The sequence below is a fragment of the Saccopteryx leptura genome, chromosome 2, assembly GCF_036850995.1.
Source record: "Saccopteryx leptura isolate mSacLep1 chromosome 2, mSacLep1_pri_phased_curated, whole genome shotgun sequence".
In the NCBI taxonomy this organism is placed as follows: Eukaryota; Metazoa; Chordata; class Mammalia; order Chiroptera; family Emballonuridae; genus Saccopteryx; species Saccopteryx leptura.
In genome coordinates, this window is record NC_089504.1 from 248,857,665 (window position 1) to 248,880,424 (window position 22,760).

The 22,760-nt window shown below is 56.3% G+C and overlaps 1 protein-coding gene across 1 annotated transcript; it reads right to left on the reverse strand.

The window, feature by feature from the left end:
• Window positions 1-582: 582 nt before the first annotated feature.
• On the reverse strand, window positions 583-20,461 carry DHX37 (DEAH-box helicase 37). The gene is made up of 27 exons (XM_066371176.1): window positions 20,286-20,461; window positions 18,728-18,894; window positions 17,865-17,977; window positions 16,014-16,356; window positions 15,437-15,585; window positions 14,353-14,445; window positions 13,052-13,148; window positions 12,113-12,226; window positions 11,136-11,237; window positions 10,839-10,953; window positions 9,891-9,986; window positions 9,647-9,729; window positions 8,897-9,041; window positions 8,215-8,291; window positions 7,738-7,970; window positions 6,405-6,516; window positions 5,931-6,037; window positions 5,641-5,829; window positions 4,646-4,770; window positions 4,388-4,504; window positions 3,407-3,579; window positions 2,576-2,690; window positions 2,204-2,341; window positions 1,928-2,022; window positions 1,762-1,835; window positions 1,241-1,338; window positions 583-1,088 (listed from the first exon to the last, which is right to left on the reverse strand). Exons 1-27 carry the CDS (start codon window positions 20,389-20,391, stop codon window positions 1,003-1,005), a joined length of 3,462 nt encoding a protein of 1,153 aa, XP_066227273.1. The 5' UTR covers window positions 20,392-20,461; the 3' UTR covers window positions 583-1,002.
• Window positions 20,462-22,760: the final 2,299 nt, after the last annotated feature.

A 22,760-nucleotide genomic window follows, 5' to 3' on the forward strand; every position in this document is an offset into this window, starting at 1 on the left:
CTAGAAGGCCTGAAGTAGAAGAATGTGGTCAGATTTGGGTTTTAACGTCTCCCTCTGGTGGCCATACGGAGAATACACCATGGGCCCACAGGCCAGACACGGGCTGGACACTGGCCAGCCAGGAGGAAGCCGAAGTTGGTCCAGGCCGGGAGGAGGTGAGGAGTGGGCCGGCGTAGGAGGGAAGCAGGAGGGGGTTCGGGACAAATTCTGAAGGTACAGTGACAGAGCCTGTGGATGGCTTGGACGTGGGGGGGAGAGACAAAAACAAGGGGAGACCTAGTTGGGGACACACTGGGGTTAGCTGCCAGGCTGTGAGGAGGTGAAGTTGTGGGATAATTAAACACTTATCTTTGTCATTTCATTTTATGTACTTATGGTGTGGAAAACTGGATCTACTCTTGAGTCGGCACTGGCTGATTTTGGAGAAACAGCCACATAGAAGGGAGAGGAACTTCACTGCCCATCTCTGACCCGCTGGTGGGCACCCGCCCAGATGCGTGTGTGTGTGTGGGTTCGGGGGGGCATCCCCGGACCATCTCACTCTCAGATTCTCTAGGACACACTGGATTCCTACACGAAAATTTATTACAGCAAGGCAGCCGGCAGGGGCCCACTACTGGGGAGACCCTCCCCCGTACCCCCTCCCCAGGAGCGGGCTGAAGCTGGGGGCTTGCCTGGCTGTAGGGATGGCGCCCCACACCTGTGAGGACAGAAAGGCCTGCCGGCACCCCTCCTGCTCCACGGGGGACTGATGTAGTCCACAGAGCATGTTTACAGAGAGGACCAGCACGTGAGATATACCATTATCCTCCCACCTAATAAATAGTTGTAAAAAGTCACCCCTGGGACACACTGCCCAGGGCGAGAGCAAGCTGTGTCCATAATTGGGCCAAAATGAACAAGGGCTTCCAGGGCCCAGTGACAGTGCCAGAAAGGGGCTGCTGCCACCTCCCTTGGTTCCCTGACTGTTCTCAGCCCTGCCTCCTTGCATCGGGTCAGCGTTCATCGGACAGCGGTGGGGGGCCAGGCTTTCTCTACTTCGGCCCACATGGCCTGCGGGAGCCACTCGCAGTACTCAGCCAGCAGGTCTACAGGGGGTGGAGGACGGACGGTGTCAGAGCGGCTCTGTGCCCAGCCACCCACTGCAGGGCAGAGCTTACCAGCTCTGGGTTGCCCCAGGCAGTCTGTCCTGTCCACTCCCAACCCCCTGGCCTGGGGTACCAGCCCTGGTCAAACTCACACTTGGGGTTTCTCTTCCAAGCAGCCAGCAGGGCGTCGCGGTGGTCGGCTTTCTCGGCAACAAGCGCTCTCAGGAGACTCTCTGTCCTGGGCTGCAGCCTGTGGACAGGGACAGGGACAGGGACAGGGCTGATGGTCGTCACGGTGCCCACAGGCGAGCCACCTTTTGGGCAGCCCTGCTCAGGAGGGTGACGCTTGTAAGACGGTGTGCTTGTAAGCTGAGGACCGACTGAGACAAAGGGGACAACCGTGTGAAGACAGAGAAAGTGATGTGGCTACTAGACAAGGAACACTGGGAGCCACCAGGAGCTGGAAAAGGCAGGGGACCCTCCCCCGGAGCCACTGGAGGAAGCATATCCCTGCTGAGACCTTGACTTTGAACTTCTGGCTTGCAAGAACTATAAGAATGTGTTTCCGTCGTATTAAGCCACTTGGTTGGTGGTGACTTGTGACGGTGACCTAGGACCGTAGTACTGGCCTCTGCCACCAGAGGCCACCCTGAGGATCCCAGGAAAGGTGTACCTGGCCCAGGTCTTCAGCATGGTACTGGGGCTGGACAGCAGACAGCGCTGATAGGAGGCCAACTTGCGGAAGACCTGTGGAGAGACCGCAGAATGGGGTGAGGGGGTCTGGGCTCACCTCCTAGGCACCACATGGAGGAAGGCGCGGGGGTCACTGGGTTGCCCACCTGCCCTTCCAGCAGAAATCGGGCAAAGTGCTTGTAGCAGTCGAGGCCCTCTGGAAAATCCACCTGCGCTGCAGGAAGTGGCCAGCCGACGTGATCTGGAAGGCGGAGCTGGTGAGGAGCTGGGATGGGTCCCCACTGTCCCCCAGTGCTGTCCCAGCCTTCGGCCCCACCCATGAAGGGGACAGGAGGCTTGGGTGACACCCCTGAGACACACGTTTCCGAGTTCAGGGCATGGGACCATGTGTGTGCTAGCCAGCAGGAAGTCACCCAACTCACAGAACACGCTAGCCCGGTGACACAGCACTCGCCCCTTCTCAGGGCAGTAGGCAGGGGGTGGCTCCTCCAGGGGCTTGCTGAACTGGCAGTAGTGGGGGAGTAGGATGGGGATCCACTGGACCTCCACAGCCGACACACCTGCAGCCCGCGGGAGAGGCGGGGTTACAGCGGCCACCACTGCCCAGGGTGGGGGAGAGGCTGAGGTTACGGTGGGCACCACCGCCCAGGGCCGTGGTTACGGTGGGCACCACTGCCAAGGCAGGGGACAGACTGAGGTTACGGTGGGCACCACCGCCCGGGGCCATGGACCGAGGTTATGGCGGCACCGTTGCCCGGGGGCGACTCATGTGCTCTCCCCACCAGCTTTACTACCTTTCATGTACATCTTGGTGGTCTCCACAATTTCCTGGTAGACCACAAAGTCGGGGAGGTCTCTGAAAAGGACAGAACTGGGGTGGATGAAGACAGGGTCGTCGAGTAGAGGGGTCTGTAGAGAGAATGAGTGGGCATGAGTTCAGGAGACATGAGCAACTGGTGAGATGAACCCATATGAATCCAACTGTGCCCTCAGCTGGACAGCAGAGTGTCCCATCCACAGCGCACCCATGGTGCAGCCACGTGACGGAACGGTGTTCAGCCACCAGGAAACACTGGTGTATACTGGCCAAGAGGAGGCAGGCAAAACAGGCCACATGCTGAGTGATCCCATTCATGTAGAGTTTTTGGAGTAAGCAAATCCAAAGACATTACGTGGGTTCATGGGACGGGAAGACAAGAAAATGGAGTGACTAACAATGGGCACGGGTTCCTCTGTGGGGGATGAAAATGTTCTAAAATTGATTGTGGAGATGGTTGCACAAGTCCCTGAATCTACTAAAAACCACCGAATTGGATATTTTAGAACAGTGAGTTGTATGGTGTGCAATTTATAACTCAATTACATGGTTATGAAAATAAAGTCAGGGTGATGCTACCGCTCAAAGAGACGTGACTCCACTGCACATGTCACCAATTCTGTTGTGGGAACCTGTGACAGAAGGCCCACCCAAACACCAGGGGTCCTTCGGGCTGCCCACGCCAGGTGTTCCAACCACGCCCCCAGCTGGCATCGGCCCCTGGGGTTGAGACAGAGAGTGGGCTGGGGGGGGGGAGCCCCAAGCACAGCGACTGCCACGCTGCTGGTCCCCCGAGCTGGCCTCCAACCTTGTAGGCATTCCTCCACTTGTCGTCCAGCAGGTCTTCGCTCTGGATTCTGCGGGCCAGGTGGTCGCCCAGGCCGGCCACCACGATCTGCCGCAGGTAAGTCACCTGGCTCTCGGACGGTGGCTGCATCTTGGGGTCCACGAAGAGCCCAGCTTCTGGGCACACGGCGTTGACTGTGGGAGAGCCAGGTGTGAGGACATAGGGCCTGGGCCTGCTTCACCGTGACCTTCTGGATGGCCTCACATCACTCAACACACAGCTCTGGCCTCAGACTTGCTTCTCGTGGGCCCCAAGCACGGAGACTACAGGGATCAAATCCTCCAGCAGGGCAGGGCTAGTGCCTGCCTCATGGCTGTGTCCTCCTCTCTCTCAGGACACACCCTAAATTCTCTTTGATGGCAGAGTGGCTCTGGATGTAGCCCTGCCCATGATAAGAGGAAATGCCGGCCGGCTAGCCACCTAGCTGGCCTTTCTGGAATGCTCACTCTGCCCCTTCCTCCTGCCTTTTCAGCCCACAAGGGGGCGCTAAGGATGGAAGCCACATGTCATGGGTGGTGGGACCATAGCCCAGAAGACATGGGTCCTTGTATGTCCTGTGAGCCAAGGCTGGACCCTTCATGGAGCAGGGAGCTCCAGGATGAGGCTGGGGGTGCCCAGACGCAGCTGGTCCAGATCGGAACCAGGGACAGAGGGTGATAAGAGGATGTCACCAGGAAAAGGACGAGACTAAGAGATAACCTAATGGGAGGTGTGCTCGTGTCCTCAAAGGACCTCAAAGGTGTCAAGTGCTGGTTTTGGGGTTGTGAACAAAGTTCAGCACATTGGAGAATTTGCAAATATGAAATGGTGAAAACCTGTGGAGCGACCATACATGGATGGCATCACTCAGAACTTTAAACAATATGAAGGTCATGTTCTGTGCCAGGGCTTCCCATGGACAGGGGGACCTGGGGAGCCTTGGAGGTGGGTGTTGGGCCGCACCTGCAGTGGTCAGCTGGCCCCGCAGACGCCGGATCTCAACCATGGCCTTGTACCGCAGCCCGTTGGCCTCGCAGAACTGGGGTGAGCAACCCGCGTACTCACAGGCTCCCACGGCGCCTGGGGGGCGGGGCACACTCACTCACTCACTGCCCTGACGCTGCCCCAACCCGGGCGGCCCCCGCCGGTGCCAGCTGACCCTGCCCACCCCCCACCCAGTCCCAGCTGACCCTACCCGCCCCCTGCTCGCCCAGCACACACCCAGCAGCACCATGAGGTCTCCGAGTTTCAGAGACGTGCCGCAGCCGGCCCAGGTCCTCTTCATCTGGGCCACACGGGCACGCTTGCTTCTCAGAGTGGCAAGCTCCTCATCACTGGCGGCCGGTCTGCAAACACAAAACACCACCTGGCTACTGCCCTGACCAATGGCTGCAGGGACAGGGGACAGGGCAGGCTCAGAGGCTTAGGGACAGAGACTTTGCCTGGTGGGGTCAGTAACATGATTAAGGTCTTACACTCCAGCTCAACATGCACCCCAAAATTCACTTCTGACAGCAAAAAGGACAAAAAATGGGCATATTTCCAACCCAGCAATTGGACATCTAGAGATCACCACGAAGATGGAGATCTGAACCCAGGAGGCCTGGCCCAGCCAGTGCTCTCAGCCCGCATGCTCCTGAACCCTGACTGGTGCCGCCTGAGGGATTTTATTTATTTATTTTGTATTTTTCCAAAATTAGAAGTAGGAAGGCAGTCAGACTCCCGCATGCGCCCGACAGGGATCCGCCCGACATGCCCACCAGGGGGCAATGCTCTGCCCATCTGCAGGGTTGCTCTGTTGTGGCTGGAGCCATTCTAGCGCCTGAGGTGGAGGCCATGGAGCCATCCCCAGCACCCAGGCCAACTTTGCTCCAATGGAGTCTTGGCTACGGGTGGGGAAGAGAGAGACTGAGAGGAAGGAGAGGGGGAGGAAAGGTGGAAAAGCTGATGGGCGCTTCTCCTGTGTGCCCTGGCCGGGAATCAAACCTGGGACTTCCACAAGCCAGGCCGACACTCTACCACTGAGCCAGCCGGCCAGGGCCTTGCCCGAGGGATTTTAAACAGATCTTGCTTGTAGTGATCAGAACTGGCAGGCGCAGAGAGGAGCAGGGTCCTGTAGAAGGTCACCCAACAGGGGAGGGCTCCAGGCCGTCTGTCAGCCGAGGGTGGCCTCTATCAGCCTGAGCATGGTCCCCCAGTGCCCGGCCCCACCCCACCTGTCCAGCTCCTCGAACAGCTCCCGGACAGTCATGGCGGCCACGATGGTGATGGCGTAGGGCAGGCAGCCATGCTGCGAGCTCAGTGCCAGCATTTTGGCGTAGCGTGGCGCCACAGGGAATGTGGCCATGGTCCGGCCCAGTGCCGTGATGGGGCAGCTCAGTCGGGGCCTCGGCAGCGGCTTCACCCTGGAGGACGGAGCCAGGCCTGGTGCTCAGGTCAGCTCAGGAGGGGGGATGGGGCCGCGACCGTGGCAGGAACCGGGCTCTCCGCTCTCCCCCCCTGCTACCTTTCTGCTTTCTGGGGAGCCTGCAGGGCCCCCAGCGCGATCAGCAGCTCCTCGGCAGCCATGAGGGCCTCCACGGAGGGCGGGGTCGGGAAGGGGAAGTTGAAGACCTGGACACAAGGAGACCGGCGGGGACAGATGGGAACGCTGAGGGGGGAGCGTGGCTGGGCCTGTCCTCCGGGTGGCACTTACAAAAACGGACAGGGGCCTGGGCGCTCAGAAAGGGGGCCCCAGGCTTTCAAGTCCACGTGCCTGGGGAACCCCAAAGGCCTGGCATCTGTCCCCCAGGTGCTTGGGGCACACTGCACTGGAGAAGTGCGGGTCCCAGGGAGGCGGGGCCCTGGTGGCTGGCCGGGCTCCCTGGGCCACAGGGAAAGCAAGGGAGCCGGCCCACAAGGGACGAGGGCCGCCCTCGCCAACAGCACAGGACACTGGCGGCTCAGCGGGGTGCCGGCAGGGCCAGGGGCTGCGGCTGACCTTCTCGATGTTGAGAGCTTTCATCTGGAGGATGAGGTCCTCGACAGGCCTCCGGGTGATCTCAGGGGGAGGAAACTGCTCAAAGTCACTGAACACCGCGGACGAATAGAGTCTGAGGAAGACAAGGTCCAACAACTCAAACACATGCAGTAAATGAAGGAGACAGCCAAGCTCCCTGACACAACCTTTTTGTAATGTTAATTTTTAAAAATTACTGATTGATTTTGAAGAGGGAGAAGGGAAAGAAAGGAAGGGTGAGTTACCACCAGTTTGTTGTTCCACTTATTTATGTATTCATTGGTTGATTCTTTCTTTTTTTTTTTTTTCCAGAGAGGGATAGATAGGGACAGACAGGAACGAAGAGAGATGAAAAGCATCAATCATTAGTTTTTCATTGCGCGTTGCAACACCTTAGTTGTTCATTGATTGCTTTCTCATATGTGCCTTGACCGCAGGCCTTCAGCAGACTGAGTAACCCCTTGCTGGAGCCAGTGACCTTGGGTTCAAGCTGGTGGGCTTTTTGCTCAAACCAGATGAGCCCGCGCTCAAGCTGGCGACCTCGGGGTCTCGAACCTGGGTCTTCTGCATCCCAGTCCGATGCTCCATCCACTGCGCCACCACCTGGTCAGGCGGTTGATTAGTTTTTTGCTCTGTTTTTTGGTTGATTCTTGAATGTTCCCTGACTGGGGACCGAGCCTGCAGCCTTTGGCACATCTGGATGACACTCTTAACCAACTGAGGTACCCAGCCCCAGCCTCAACATGGGACCTTGACTCAGCCAGAGTTATATACCCTGTTCCTGCCTCACTGAACTCACCTTAAAATGGGGCCTGACTAGCAGCTGCTTTGTGGGGACTAGTGAAGAGCTCAGATCTCACATGCAGAGGGCCTACAACAGGGCTTGGCACAGGGCGCTTGATAAATTTTAACCACTGTTATTTCTTACTGGTTCTCTTTGGTTTCTCAACTCCCTTTCTTTCTTTTGTATAATTTAAAAGAAGGCTGAAAAAGGCATCGATAAAGTGATTTTAAAAAAGTAACAATACACAGACTGAAAAATACATTTGCCACTGTTATCTCTGACAAGGATCTAATTACCCACGTTATAGAAAGAACTTCTACAACCCAACAACAAACAGCCAAATGACAGCAGAGGGCCCGACTCCAGCAGCAGACCAGACACAGAAGGTGAATGTCTGGTGACCACTGGAAAGGGCCCGTGGGGCACCAGGGACAGCCTCCCGCAGATCGAGGAGCCCCTTTCCCTACCCCCCCAGTGGTGGCCGATGCAGAGCAGCCCCAACATCACTCGGGAGGACCCTGGGTGCCCCACCTGTAGCAGTGGCCAGGCTCTGTCCTGCCCGCACGGCCCGCCCGCTGATCGGCCGAGGCCTGGGAGACCCAGGTGACGCGGAAGGAGGACACGCCAGTCACTCGGTCGTAATGCCGCTTCTTGACCTTCCCACAGTCCACCACGTACTTGATGCCTGGGATGGTAAGGGACGTCTCTGCCACATTGGTGGCCACCACACACAGTCGAGTCCCCTCTGGGGGAGGTTGGAAGACCTAGGATGGCGGCACAGTCAGCACAAGTCCAGCAGAATCAGGAAAGAATTGGGTGGGGACAGATCCAGGAGACGTCTCCAGGCTGTGAGGGCCGGGGGTGATGAGGGGAACGAGCCCCCCTCCACACTCCTACCCCAGCTAAATGCTGATCAGTCAGCCGAAGGGTGGATGACCCTGGGCTTGCCCCACTCCCACCCCGGTGCCTGCCGAAGGCTCCCGCCAGGCACCCGCGCATGCCTGTTACCTGGGCTTGCTTCTCCGGGGCCAGCAGAGAGTAGAGCGGCAGCACGTGCAGGGGGAGCGAGGCATCTGGCTGCTCAGCTGCGGGGAGGACAGGGACCGCTGGCCACCACAACGCCTACGGCAGGAGCCGGGCCCAGGGCTGCCCGGTGCCCTGGCTTGCCCTGCCAGGGAGGTCCCTGTGCCAGCCACACTGTGGGTAGGGAGGCCACGCCTGGGCAGACGTGGGTTGAGAGGCCCGAAGGCTCTCCTCGGCCTCACACCTGACCCAGGTCAGGAATGCCTGGCAAGCTAGAGTCTCCTCTCTGGGAAAAGCCTGGTCAGAGGCTCTACAGCCCCCACCGAGCATGCGCACAGCTACCCTGTGTGGCCCTGGCATGGACCCCACTGGGCGCTGGGCTTGTCTCCATTCAGAGGGCCCCAGCGAGGCCCCTCTGGAGCTGCACACTGAGGCCTGGGGTCACCCTGCAGTGCTGAGCCCAGGAGCAGCACCCCATTACAACCAACACAACAGATTCCTGGCTATCCGTGCAGTTTTAGGAGTGCAGAAAACAGCAGGGGACAAAGAGCCGGATGCTCTGGGCCAGGCCACTGGACTCGGAGCTCCCGAGGGTGGGACAGGGAAGTCTGGGGCTCAGCAGACACCTGTTGAATGAACGAGTGGAAGGACCATGCATAGGCCTCACCTCCGTCGGCGCCCTCATCCCCCAAGTCCAGGTCCAGATCGGAGCCCAGAGCTGCCTCCTCGTCGTCCATTTCAGCCTCCCTGTCCTCGTCACCTTCACCAGACGGCAGCACTGAGTAGCTGTCCAAGCTGATCTGGGGCAACGTCTACAAAAAGAGAGATGTCAGGACCTCGGGCTGTGGGTGCCCCATGCGAAAATGTGTCATGTGCAGGAGAAACAAGGATGACACCTGGGTCCTCCACCCGCGAGCCTTGCAGCCTCTTTCTACCGGGACTTCTCCATCTAAAAATCAGGGGTGATCACAGGACTATTAGCTAACGCTTGTAAAGAACGCGAGACCCCACCTGGCATGCTTTAAATGCAGTAGGTGGGCTAGTGACGACTAAGAAATGACACCACTGCTCAGGTGCTCAGGGCTGGCTTTCCAGAAGCTTCCTCCAGGATACAGCAAGGGGAACCTTGATGTTTCAATCACAGCTGGCCCTGCAGCCTCTGCTACAGCCCCTTCCGACAGAAGTCCCTCTGTTGTAGGCTTGTGCTAGACCCATGCTGTCTGACACGGTCCCCACACACACAAGTGGACACTAAGCATTGGACATGAGCCTCACATGACCGAGGAAGTGAAGCTCAATCTTGTTTCCCTTTCATTGAATTTCTACCGACACAGCCCCGGGGGTGGGGGTAGGCGTGGGGGTGGCAGCCTCCATATGGACAAAGCAGCTCCAGAACCCCGGGCTGCCCCCTACTTACCGCCACCTGGGCCTTCCTTGCCCTTGCCCGCGACTTCTTAAACTTCCTTGTCTCTTCTACTGAATCTCTCTGGTCTCTGTTTTCTGGAAAAGGTGAGCGGATCAGGAGGACGCCGCCATGGCCAGAACTCTGCTCTTCACCGCGCCATGTAGTCACTGCATTGGCGGCCGTCACCCCTCCATGGAGGGGGAGGGCAGGCAAAGGTGCGGCTCACACCCAGGGAGACAGAGGGGCTCCTGGTTACCTGGCAGCCTGGCTCTGGAGTGCGGGAAGGCCCTCCGGAGCCGGCGACACAGCGCGTGCACCTCGGCCTGCCCCGTCAGGAACACCAGGATGCCGCCTGCGGGGAGAGCGCGGGCTCATTAGCTGTTCATCCACGCAGCCGTGGATTCAGCCATGGCCATCTGCCAAGCCCCACTCTGAGAGACAGGTGCGAGGAGACGGAAAAAGCAGGAGACACAGATGGGCGCCTGGCAGCCACCTCCGAGGCGCCAGGATGGCGATTCCACAGTTATCGCCTGACCTGGAGGCTCCATGCCTGCTCATGTGCCCAGGCAATCGGGACAGAGGGACGCAAACCCAAACCTGTACACAGACAGCTCTGTGCACAGCAGCCAGAGAGGTGGAAGCTACCCAGTGTCCCTCAACAGATGCAGTGCATCCACACACACACTGGAATATTACATGGCCACGAAAAGGAACAAGGTGCTGACCCTGCTACAACGTGGGTGAGCCTTGAGAACGTGACGCTGAGTGAGAGAACCCAGGCACAGAGGTCACATAGGGCACGACCCAATTTATGTGAAAGCCCAGAACAGGTAAACCCAGACACAGGGAAGGTCAAGCCAACTGAAGTGACGTGAGACGAACAACTGAACAAGTGCCACAGGGTGGTGGGGATCGAGAGTGAGACTCAGGGGGGAAGTGCCTGTCCACCTGTTCTATGTCTCTGCACACCTGTGCCACTGACACCTGCCTGGACCCTTGGGGCTGTCCCTCCTACCATCGTGGCCAGAAGTCGTCTGTTAAGTCACTGGAGCCTCATAGGACTTTGGACAGAACACGGTAGAGCAGGAACTGTCAACTCTCTGGAACCAGCGAGGAAACTGAGGCCTGACAAGGCCGAGCACCCACTGCCTATGCCTGTGGGTCCGGAAAGGGCAGTTCAGCCTTGCTTCCGGAGGGGCCTCACCTGCTGGCAGCATCCGGTGAATCTTGCACACCTTCCGGAAGCACTCGCCACTGTAGTCTTCCTGCGGCGTCCGCTTGTTAAAATGCACCGTCACCGGGAACTGCCTGGACTCTACCTGTGACGGACGCCCCAGGGGACCGGTGTTAGCTCAGGCGCGGCCCCTCCCCCTTTCCTGAACTTGCTAACCACGTCAGCCTCAGGTGGATGCTTGGAACCTCCCTGCTACCAGTGTCCTCACTGTCAAAGCTGACAGGGCCCCACCTCCCCAGCTGCCCGAGACCCTGGCCAGGGCATCACCTTGATGACCAGGGGCGGCTCGGGGAAGAGCCGCTGGTTCTGGGTGAAGTCCTCCACCCGCAGCGTGGCTGACATGATGAGGAGCTTTAGCGGCAGCAGCCTCTGCAGAGGACAGGCTCAGTGACCCACAGCCCCCCACGGTGGTGAGACCCTGCCTCCAGCCTCCCTCCGGCCCCCGCCCGTAACCCCCATCCTGGTTGCCCAACACCCCAGAGAAAGTGGGAAAAGTGAGCTCACAGCACAACCTGCATCCCCCAGGACAGCGGCTAGTTAAAGGGGGTCCATAACACCCCTGAAGGTAAGTTCCAGTGGTGGAATGTGAGCCTGGGGTCCACACACTGCAGCCCATCTGACCTGGCCCCCTCAGTTCCTCCAGGCCCCACCCAGCAGAGTATTTCCCCACCAGCCGCCCACTTTCACCCTGGTCCTGCCCTCTCCCGTCTTCCTCCATCACCAGCTCACAGACCTGCCGAGTGCTGCCTGCAGCTGCCCTCACTGCAGGAAGCTCCAGGAGGGGGAGCCTGTGCCCTGGGCACTGGCAAGTGCTCAGTGGCCTGAATGGCCCAGCAGCCTGCCCCCAACACATACCACTGACTGACATGTTTGGTGTGCTCCTTGACCCAGCAGGCCCCATTAGTGGTGGGGACAGAGTGGAGGGAGGGGGGACACACATGGCCAGCAGCCCCGCCCACACTGTGGATCCCTGAAAGCCAACTCTAGCGACAGGGAGTTGCCAACCATGAACTCCTCACTGGGGCCGCTGGCTCTGGAAGGAGGGAAAGACCAGTTTCCGAGACTGGATCCGGGATCCCCACAGGGTGGAATCACGTAGGGCTGCTACCCTGAGACCCGCGGTCCAGCACTGGGCCCCGGGGACTTTGTCACGGCAGCAACAGCCTAGGCGCCACGCCCGACACTGAAGCAGGAGCCTTGGCCTTGGGATGAGGGGGCTCCTGGCACCTCGCCTCCCACCCTACCTTCGCCCGGAGGGACACGATGCGGGACAGGAGGCCAATGAGGATGTCCGTGTACACACTGCGCTCGTGGGCCTCGTCAACGATCACCACCTTGTACTTGAGCAGCAGGAAGTCCTGGGAGGAGGCCCATGGGTAAGGCCGGAGGCACTGAGGGTCACGTCACACCCCAGAACTCCCACACAGGGAGCCCCCTTTGATAGCAGGCACGGACCCTGCTCTATGACTTTCCCTCCCTGGGCCTCGGTGCCTTCCCCTGTATGATAGGGACAATAGGACCCACCTCATGGGGACCTGGTGAAGTTTCAATGACAATGACTACCTACAAAGTACCCAGCAAGGCGCTGGACCCTGACAAGGAAAGGGCAGCTAATATTTACTAGATCTGAGCTAACAAATGCAGGGTCCTGTGGGGCGGAGAGGGCAGGAATGGGAAGTGAGAAAATGCCAGGCAGGGACCAAAGACAATTGGATCACTGCATGCCACACGGAAAGGGGCCCCCAGACCCAAAGCCAGGCTCATAGCCCCGCTCCTGAGCGACCCTGGATGGCCTGGAGGCCATGGCAGTAGGAGGCACCTCTGCCCTCCTGAGACCCCTGACTGGGAGAACATCACACAGCCAGCGAGGACCAGTGTGCATTTCGCTGACACGTGCATCTGTGAACCAAGTCACAACAAAAGCACGAGCTTGCTTTGAATGATCGTCTACAAGGCACTGTGCTAGGAAGCTCTCACGTGTTGTACAACTCCTGCTGCAAAACAATGACGTGAGGAAGATACCGGTGTGCAGGTCAAGAAAGTAAGGCCCAGGGAGGTTAAGCAACTTGCCCAAGGTCCCAGGAGAGTAGGCGCACCAGCTGCCCACATCCGGGGTGACACTCTTAACTCCAGGCTCCCTATGCTTGCCAGCCTTGTCTTCTGGGAGACGATAAGCAACCAACCTTCTGGATCTCCTTGAGCAATACGCCATCTGTCATGAACTTGATTCTGGTCTCCTCGGTCACATTCCCTTCGTATCGGATCTGATAGGAGACGACCCTGCAGGGACAGGGATATGGCGGGCATGTCCAAGAGGTCTAGCTGGTTGGGGCTGTGGCCTCGGGGCCACAGCAAGGCGGGCAGTGGAGGAAGCCTGACCCCAGCGGGCAGGGTCCCCAGTCCCCAACAAGGCCCAGGCACCTGCCTACCCGCTCTCCCTTGCCAGGATGAAGGGGGGCAGGCAGCCATCATGGCCGAGTGAAGAGCATGCCAACCAAACACGAGTGGGGTCCTCGGCTGGAGTCCAACTGACCATCAACTATAAAAGCTTTCTAGGAGATGTCCAGGGATATGTGAACACGGACTGCAGGATGCTCGGGACAGCTACGATACACCTTGTAGCCACAAGGGTACTGCACCCATGCTATAAAGAGTTGTTGGGTACAGAAGAAACAAAGTTGGTCAGGAGCTGAAACTGGGTCTTGGGGACATGGGGGCTCATTATGCGAGTCTCTCTCCAGGCTCACACCTTCACAGTGGAAAGTTTCAACATGCAAACAGAACAGAACAAGCCCACCACCCACCACGTGTCCCCAGAGCCTAGCAGGTGCTGCTCGGTCGGTATCTGGTGAGAGAACGAATGGGGGAGGTTCTTGTCTACACAGTTCATGCTTCCTGGAGTTCAGACAAAATGGGAAAGGCGTCCCTTCACACCTGAAGCCCTTGTAGTCCGGGCCAAAGCTTGGTACCCGCACGAGTAACGCCCCAGCTGTTCCCCAGCTGGAGCTGTCCCCATGTCACCCAGACTGCTTTCCAAGGTAAGTCCCACAGCCATACAGCCAGAGGAGGCTGCACGTTGAAAATCGAGCTCTCAGTGAGCCTGGCAATGCTGAGCACCAGCCACTGCCCACATTCCCTTCCGCCCGCGTGCACCTGCGGCCGGCTCTGCCCTTGGACCGTGCTATAAGCGCCAATGTGTCTCCTCACTACACTGTGTACCATGTGATGTGAGCCCCAGGTCCCAGCTGGCTTGTCCCAGCCCCACACCCCCCGGCTCAGGAAGGTGCCATCGTCCAACATGCAGAAAACCTTCTCATATAAGGAGACCCTGTGCTTAGACAGAGAAGTGACACTCCCACCCACCCCGCACCCGCAGGATGGATGAGGGCCTGCCACGCTGCTCAGATCCTCCTGGACAGCTGACCCCTGGGTGAGGCCAGAGGACTACTACCTCCCAACACGCCCCCAGAGGCCGAGCCCTCACCGGTGCGACAGATTCATCTCCTTAGCCACGCGCTGGGACATGGCCATGGCGGCCACTCGGCGGGGCTCCGTGACGCCGATGATGCTGTCATCGCTGAGGGAGGCAGAACGTGACGCATCAGCTGTGCTCCTCCCCCCCTTGTCTGTCCTGAAGTCACATGCAGTTCAAACTCAGGATTCACAGTATAGACGTGCACCCGGCAAGGCAACTCATTGCCGCTTGGCAGCAAAAGGGAACGGCCGGTACATCAGCACACAGATGGTCTGACAGTCCCCGTGCGACAGAAACCAGGCACAGCGCCCACCAAGGGGACAGTGGCTGGTTCCCGGGCTGCACAGAAGTTAACACGGTAGGCCACAAAGCGTGGCAGTCCCGGCTGGCCCCTGCCTGGCCCCTGGATTTCGGGAGGGCTCCCCCCACGCCCTGATGATAAGAGGGGCTCTCTGGGCCTGGACTATTTGCACAAACAGCGTGGTTTATGCTGACACCTTCAGGGAGCCTGGGATTTGGGTACCTGCCAGGCAGAGTTTGCCGAGGAGACCAGCCTATGATAACACTGTGTACCTGGGCACTGACTTACGGGCTTCCCTGGTAGATGACACGTCGCATGTGTTGTCAATCGTGGCTGGAGGACCTTAATGTGCCCTGTGTGGCTCCGCTGGGAGCCTTGCCTGGTCCCTGACACTCAACCCCGTGGGCCTTTACCCTCTGTGACCTTTCACTGGACAGGACCCTGACGAGGACTCTCTGCTGAGGCTCGAGTCTTCCTAGCAAATCAGTGACCTTGGGGGTGGTCTTGGGGGCTTGATCACATGAGTCAAAAAGTGCCAAGAAAAGGTGACACAGAGCTTCCTGTGCCAGGGGCTGATCTAAGCACTTTACACAAATGTAGTCACTTCACTGACATAACCACCATGGGAAAACCAATGATATCCCTCTCACGGCTAAGGACACGGAGGCCAAGGCCACACAGCAAGTCAACGGCCAGGCCAGGCCTGGCCCCCAGGAGCCTGTGTTCATCAGGACTTTGGGAACATCTTGACTGTCACTTGGGGCCTGTGGAGGATCCCGTGCCAGCCCCCACCTGCTGTAGCCTGCTTCGTAGAGAAACTGGGGCACCTGCGTGGTCTTCCCACTGCCAGTCTCGCCACACACGATGACAACGGGGCGCTCGGCTACTGCCTCCATGATCACTTGCTCTTCGGAGAGGATCGGGAGCTTTAGGCGCTCCTTCTGCAGAGAGAGGGAGTCTGCGCTAGTGAATCTGGGGGGTCCCTGCAGAATGGCAGGGGGAGACGGGGACCCTGCTCTGACACAATGTAGGGTGACGTGGTCTCTATAAAGCTGGCAGCTGGCATGGGGACGGCACCCAGACATGGGGGATCAGATGTGTCCCCTGGTGGATGGAAGCCCTGACAAGCTGGGGAGGGGGACAGAGACACGAGCAGGGACTTTCAGAAAGCTAGACCCGGCGTCCTCAGGGACAGCCTGGCTGGCTCAGAGGAGCCCCTGTGGCCCAGGAACTCAGCTGCTTCTGGTGGGGGTCCACATTGATGTCCAGGAGGTGAGGCGACCTGCCAGAGAGAGATGCTCCTCTCTGCACCCTCAACCCTTCACTGCGTGTGGCCCAAGTTCCCGTCACAGACACCGGAGCCACGAACCTGCATTTCTGGGGAGCGGTTCACGGGGACGAAGACGGCAGGCTTTGCTGGGGGCCTGGGCAAGGAGGGGGCTGCTGGCGGAGGAGCTGACAGAGCAGCAGGCGGAGGCAAACCACTGGACCCCGGGCTCTCACCCGCGTCCCTTGGCAGAGCTGGTGGTGAACACAGTGCCACCATCTCTGCACCAGCCTCAGCTCGCTCAGTGGGTGGAGCCTCATCAGGTTCAGATTCCACTGAGGACTCGGACTCTTCTTCTTCCTCCTGGAGACGGCGCTTCCGGTGGGCCCCGCTGAGGCTGCTGATCTTCTCCTGACCCCGCGTCGCAGTAACCTCGTCAGCCCTCCTGCCAGGAGAGGCAGAAAACAGACACAAATGCCCCAGGATGGCCCTGAGACAGCTCTGGCTTCTAGCACTCATCAGAGGCTAGGACTCAGAGGCCATGCCCCTTCCCACCTCAGGGCCTTTGCACTTGCTGTTCCTGCTCCTTCCTTGACCTCACTCAAATGTCACCTCTCAGGAACTTTTCCTGAACTACATCTCCGTCCCCTTCCACCCTCTTTCCCTGGCTTTGTCATCCACTTAGTGTTTATCAGCACTAGATATATATACACGCTTTCCACTGATTGTTGCTCATCTGCCCACAATTAAGGGAAGCTCATTATTTTATTTTGGTGCACTGCTCTCTTCTCAGGGCTAAGGAGATCCTGAGACATAGTTTGCACTCAGTAAACAGTCTTTAAACGCACAGCAATGCTTACAGGAACCAGGTGGGCAGGAACTTAAAGAACAGAGCAGGCCAAGTGTGCGATGGCGGTGGGTGAGGGGCCTAGGGGAAGACCACAATGGCTCCACCCGAGGCCACGCATCCTGCAGAAATGTCAGCAGTGTGGTCAAAGCATCCGCCTGTTCAAGACTAGGTGGGAATCTGGATTTTAATGTGAAATCTCCTAATTCTTAAATCTTGGCTCTATTGGGTTGAATAGTGTGTCTCCCCCCCGCCCTCCAATTCATGCCCACTGCAGACTCAGAATGTGAGCTCCTTTGGAAATAGGGTCTTTGCAGACATAATTAAGATGAGGTCATATTGGAGTAGGGTGGGCCTTAAATCCAATGATTGGTGTCCTCGTAAGAAGAGAGAAGAGACATAGACACAGGCCAGGAGGATGCTAGGTGACAATGGAGGCAGAGGGTGGAGTGATCTGTCTAAAAGCCAGGAAAGAGCAAGGACTGATGGCCAGTAGAAGAAGCTGGGAGGGACATGGAACAGACTCTCCGGCCGCCTGAAGGATTCGACTCTACTCACACCTTGATATGTATATATTTTTTGTATTTTTCTGAAGTGAGAAGCAGGAAGACAGAGAGACAGACTCCCACATACACCTGACCAGGATCCACCCGGCATGCCCACCAGGGGGTGATGCTCTGCCCATCTGGGGCGTTACTCTGTTGCGGCCAGAGTCAGTCTAGCATCTGAGGCAGAGGCCATGGAGCCGTCCTCAGTGCCCGGGCCAGCTTTGCTCCAATGGAGCCCTGGCTGTAGGAAGGGAACAGAGAGACAGAGAGGAAGGAGAAGGGGGAGGGTGGAGAAGCAGATGAGCGCTTCTCCTGTGCGCCCTGACCAGAAATCAAAACCCAGGACTTGCACACACCGGGCCGACGCTCTACCACTGAGTCAACCAGGCCCACACCTTGATTTTTGACCTTGACTCCTTAGACTCCAAGGTCTCTGCCCACTAGAAGCATTATAGCACATGGGCCACTGCAAAGGTATTTTTTCATAACGTTCCACCCAAGTAAGACGCTGTCACCCGTGAGTAAGGGATAGGCTTCAGAAGGGGCTGGCCGACTCACTCTCTCGTGTGGTACATGCGGTCCCCAGTGCCCAGCTTGGATGTGGTGTAGTACAGTCTCATCTCTGCTTCTGAGACCTGGACCTCACTCAATTTCTGCAGCATCTGTGCGCGCTAGGGAAGGACACAAGTGTGTTAGATGTGTGGGGCCCTCACAAACCTCTCTTCAGAAGGGGTGGGTGGTGAAACGCTACATAGAATTTCAGTGTGGCCGACACCAACAGCCTTAACCGGTGGCCAGATAACGATTGCACTGTTGGATGGTGTTCGTATGCTGACGACTGTGGGAGCCTGGGTTGCCTCGGACTCCCTCAAGGAGTCTGGGGTTAGATACACGAGGCTCTCTCCACATTGCCGGGCCCTAACATGCAGTCTTGAATAAAGCGGCCTGTGGGGCCGTGACCATTGGTTTCTTTTCCCTGGTCAGCATCCTTGAGTTTTTGTTTTATTATCCTTGAAATTACACCTATTTTATATGCATTTCTATATATTTCATCATCAAAATTATACCTATTTTATATGTGTTTCCATATATTTCACACACACACACAAAAACAAGGTACAGAACAGCAAGGAAACGTACTGCAGAGGATTTTAGAAGGACACACAGAACAATGAGTACTCTAGGGACTGAGCATCAGGCTGCTAATGGGAGCCCTGTGTGTCCCTGCTGGAGACACAGACAGGACCCAGTGTGGTGGCCTTGGCAGAGAATCAAATGTGAATAGGTGCCGCCTTGAGATCAAGGTTTCTCAGTCTCCCCAGGACTGACCGGCATCTTGAGACTCAGCCCGCCTCTCCCCCTTCCCTCGCTCTCCCTCCAGTCTGGAGAGCCGTGTGCAGACCTTGACAGGGTGGGAGTACCTGGCTCTTTTTCTCCTTCTGTTCCAGGACTTTCTGTAGCACCTTCCGCTCTTTCTTGGTCAGAGGCCTCTTCTTCTTCGGCAGCGGTGGGGCCTTGGTCTTCTTTCTCTTCTTCCCCGGCAGGACGAGGGCATTGCTGGCATCTACTCCTTTCAACGGGCCCCTGTCTAAAAAGACATGCTTGCCTGACTCACAGCCCTGGTGTCTAGGGGGTGCAGAGGGCAGCACTCAGGGATGCCCACGAATGCTGGTTTCCTCTGGGGCCCTCCAGCTTCTGTATGAGCCCCCTGAGCGCCCACCTCCATCCCAGTGTGGGGGAGGAAGAGGGGAGGGGGTACCAGTGCATCCCTCGGAGTGGGGCCTGCTCTCAGCAGATCTATGAGACCACAGCTTTTATCATAGTAACATTCCAACGTACCAAACTTGCAGTCACACCTATTTTAAAATAAACATCACGGTCTGAAAGCATACAATGTAGACCAAAAAAAATTCAGCTACCACAGTACCCTGCAACTCAACCTACTGCAGCAGCTGGGGGGACCGACTCTACTCACACCTTAAAATATATATATTTTTTGTATTCTTCTGAAGTGAGAAACGGGGAGGCAGAGAGACAGACTCCCGCATGGTGGGGCGTTGGGGCGTGATGACTGGGGTCTGACATCTGACACTGAAGTTCTCTCTGCAGCGTCCCAGATGGGCAGCGTCTGATTCCTATATTAACGGCTCAGGTTTTGTATGCCTTTACTTAAGCAGTAAAGAGAGGCTATGGGACTCTCATTAAGGAGAACAAGACAATTTTGAGCTACTCAGCTATCTCCCAGGCCACAGTCCTCACCTCCACGCAGGAGGTCCTAGGTGACCCTGCCCCCATTTTTAACTTTCATGGAACAGATAGACCGCCATTCAAGTCGTCTTCAGGTCTTGCCTCTAACGATGCTTCTCAGAGAGGCCTTCCCTATTCACCCTATGATATAACACAACTCACCTCTTCTGCACCTTAGTCCTTCTACCCACACAGCATTTTGTATATTTTATGTGTCTGTCTGCCTGTTTCTTCCCGGGAGCCGCTAAGCTCGATAGGCCAGAAATTTAAGAAAATTCTGTTTTCTTAAATCTCCTTTTCTGTCATGTCTCCAGCGCCTATGAGCTCCTGGTACTTGGTAGGTGCTACTGCTAAAAGGAGTGTCCACAGCAGCCTGGAGTTGAGCAGGTAGATTTGGCCTCAGAATAACACATTTAGGGCGAGGAGATTATAACCGAAGCCATCAAATGGATGAAATGAGCTCCTTTTCTTGTCCGGATTCTCCACACTGTTCTACTAGGGCGGGACTCGAAGCGCGAGAAATCCCAGGTACGGTCCCAAATTCAGTTAAAATTAGACTGTCACTGCCTCCCCTTCTTTGGGTCAACTTAACAGGGAGATCGCTCTGGCTCTACCAGTCCAGAGTTGCGGAGGCAGGGCATCGTCCGGGGCCTCTTCAGCCCCGCTGGCCAGCCCCTGTCCGCGAGGCCTCGGTTGGCCCGTCTCCCGAAACCCAGCCCCGGGACGCCTTACCCTCCAGTTCCAGCAGCACGGGGGGCGGCTCTGGGGGGCCCTTCGAGGGGCCAGGGGCCACCTGCTGGCGCCCTTTGACGTTGTAGCGCCGGCGCAGCTTCCCCATGGCTCCCGGGTCCTGCTCAGCTCTGGCCCGGGTCACTAGCAACTCCTAAACACAGCCCACATGGGTTTCCCTGGTCGGAAAACTTCCGGGCTGTGCTCTCGCGAGAGCCGGGACTAACCGGAACCCCCCTGAGGGGCGGTGCTGGGGCCGAAGCCGGGCTGAAGGGGCGGGGCCAATTTAGTCGTGAGGCCGACCTGAGGTAGAGCAGAGGCTTAAGTGTAAACTCAGGGCTTTTTCTTTTCTTTTTTGCTTGTTGTAGTCTGAGTCTCTTAAATGGAATTATCTGCTCATATTAAATTGGCTACTTGGGAGTGGGAATGTTTTGTCACCTTCAAAAATATAGCCCCGTCCCTAATACAAACGTGTTTTCTCCTTTTTCCCCCTTATTTGCACTTTCTGATGTTCTTGTTGTAAATATACAATAGTTGTGTATTAAAAAGGCACTAAATATTTACATTACAGGGATAGAACAACCAAAAGGAGAAGGCATCTATTAGCTTTAAATCCTCATTACACATCACATTGTCTGCAGTGCACACGGAAATAATACATTTTTGGAATCCTGTAATTATCTTGCAAACAGAACAGTGCTGTCTTTTTTTTCTCTGTTGAAAGCATTCACTTGTTAAGGGCAAACATTTAAATGATATCACACACACACACAAAAGGTGAAGGCACTAGGAGTTATTTCAGGATTTTAGAAAGGATAATTTTTTTTTTTTCATTTTTTTCCGAAGCTGGAAACGGGGAGGCAGTCAGACAGACTCCCGCATGTGCCCTACCAGGATCCACCCGGCATGCCCACCAGGGGGCGATGTTCTGCCCCTCTGGGGCGTCGCTCTGTTGCATCCAGAGCCATTCTAGCGCCTGAGGCAGAGGCCACAGAGCCATCCCCAGCGCCCAGGCCATCTTTGCTCCAATGGAGCCTCGGCTGCGGGAGGGGAAGAGAGAGACAGAGAGGAAGGAGAGGGGGAGGGGTGGAGAGGCAGATGGGCACTTCTCCTATGTGCCCTGGCCGGGAATCGAACCCGGGACTCCTGCACGCCAGGCCGACGCTCTACTGCTGAGCCAACCGGCCAGGTCCAGAAAGGATAATTTTTAAGGACTGACCCAGGAAAAACATTTGAAGACTAGAATGAGATCTGGCTGCAGAGTAGGTAAGCAATTAATAGTTGTTGAATGTATGAATGAATGAATGAGTGAATGAGTGAATAAGTGAATGAATGAATGAGGGGTGTAATTCATCCCTGGCCAGGTAGCTCAGTTGCTTAGAACATCCTTCCAATATGCCAAGGTTGTAGGTTCGTTCCCTGGTCAGTGCACTTACAAAAAATCAATGAATGCATAAATGGGTGGAACAACAAATCGATGTTTCTCTCTCTCTTCCTCTCTCTCTAAAATGAATTAAAAAAAATTTTAAGTATATGATTGAATTTGGATAAACTCTCTTTCTCTCCCCAAAACAATAAACACAGGTATGTGTGAGGATTTAGGTAGTGTACATATGAACATTTTAAAAAGTTGTGTATTGCCTGACCAAGCAGTGGCGCAGTGGATAGAGCATTGGACTGGGATGCGGAGGTCCCAGGTTCGAGACCCCGAGGTTGCCAGCTTGAGCGTGGGCTCATCTGGGTTGAGCAAAAAGCTCACCAGCTTGGACCCAAGGTTTCTGGCTCGAGCAAGGGATCACTCGGTCTGCTGAAGGCCTATAGTCAAGGCACATATGAGAAAGCAATCAATGAACAACTAAGGTCTCGCAAGGAGAAACTGATGATTGATGCTTCTCATTTCTCTCTGTTCCTGTCTGTCTATCCCTCTCCCTGACTCTCTCTCTCTCTCTCTAAAAAAAAAAGTTATGTGTTAACAAATGGATTTTTAAAATTTATTTATTTATTTATTTTTTTTTTTTTTTTTTACAGAGACAGAGAGTGAGTCAGAGAGAGGGATAGACTGGGACAGACAGACAGGAATGGAGAGAGATGAGAAGCATCAATCATTAGTTTTTCATTGCGCGTTGCAACACCTTAGTTGTTCATTGATTGCTTTTTCATATGTGCCTTGACCGCGGGCCTTCAGCAGACCAAGTGACCCCTTGCTGGAGCCAGCGACCTTGGGTTCAAGCTGGTGGGATTTTGCTCAAACCAGGTGAGTCCGCGCTCAAGCTGGTGACCTTGGGGTCTTGATCCTGGGTCCTCTGCATCCCAGTCCGAAGCTCTATCCATTGCGCCACTGCCTGGTCAGGCAACACATGGATTTTTGAAAAAAGTATAATTAGCATATCAAACCTATGTTTTCATTGTTTCGGATGACAGCAATAGTTTCTTTAAATGTGTTTATTTTATTAAATAAAAAGTGTGTCCGTTTTTAGA

Bases quoted from the DNA above. Each gene is read 5' to 3' on its own strand.
- DHX37 (XM_066371176.1), bottom strand. From the start codon at position 20,391: ATGGGGAAGCTGCGCCGGCGCTACAACGTCAAAGGGCGCCAGCAGGTG. The intron at 9,987-10,838 runs GTGAGGCCCCTC...CTCTCCCCGCAG, and splicing joins TCACCGGATGCTGCCAGCAG to GCGGCATCCTGGTGTTCCTG. The intron at 6,038-6,404 runs GTCAGCCGCAGC...CCTTGTGTCCAG, and splicing joins AAGCTCTCAACATCGAGAAG to GTCTTCAACTTCCCCTTCCC.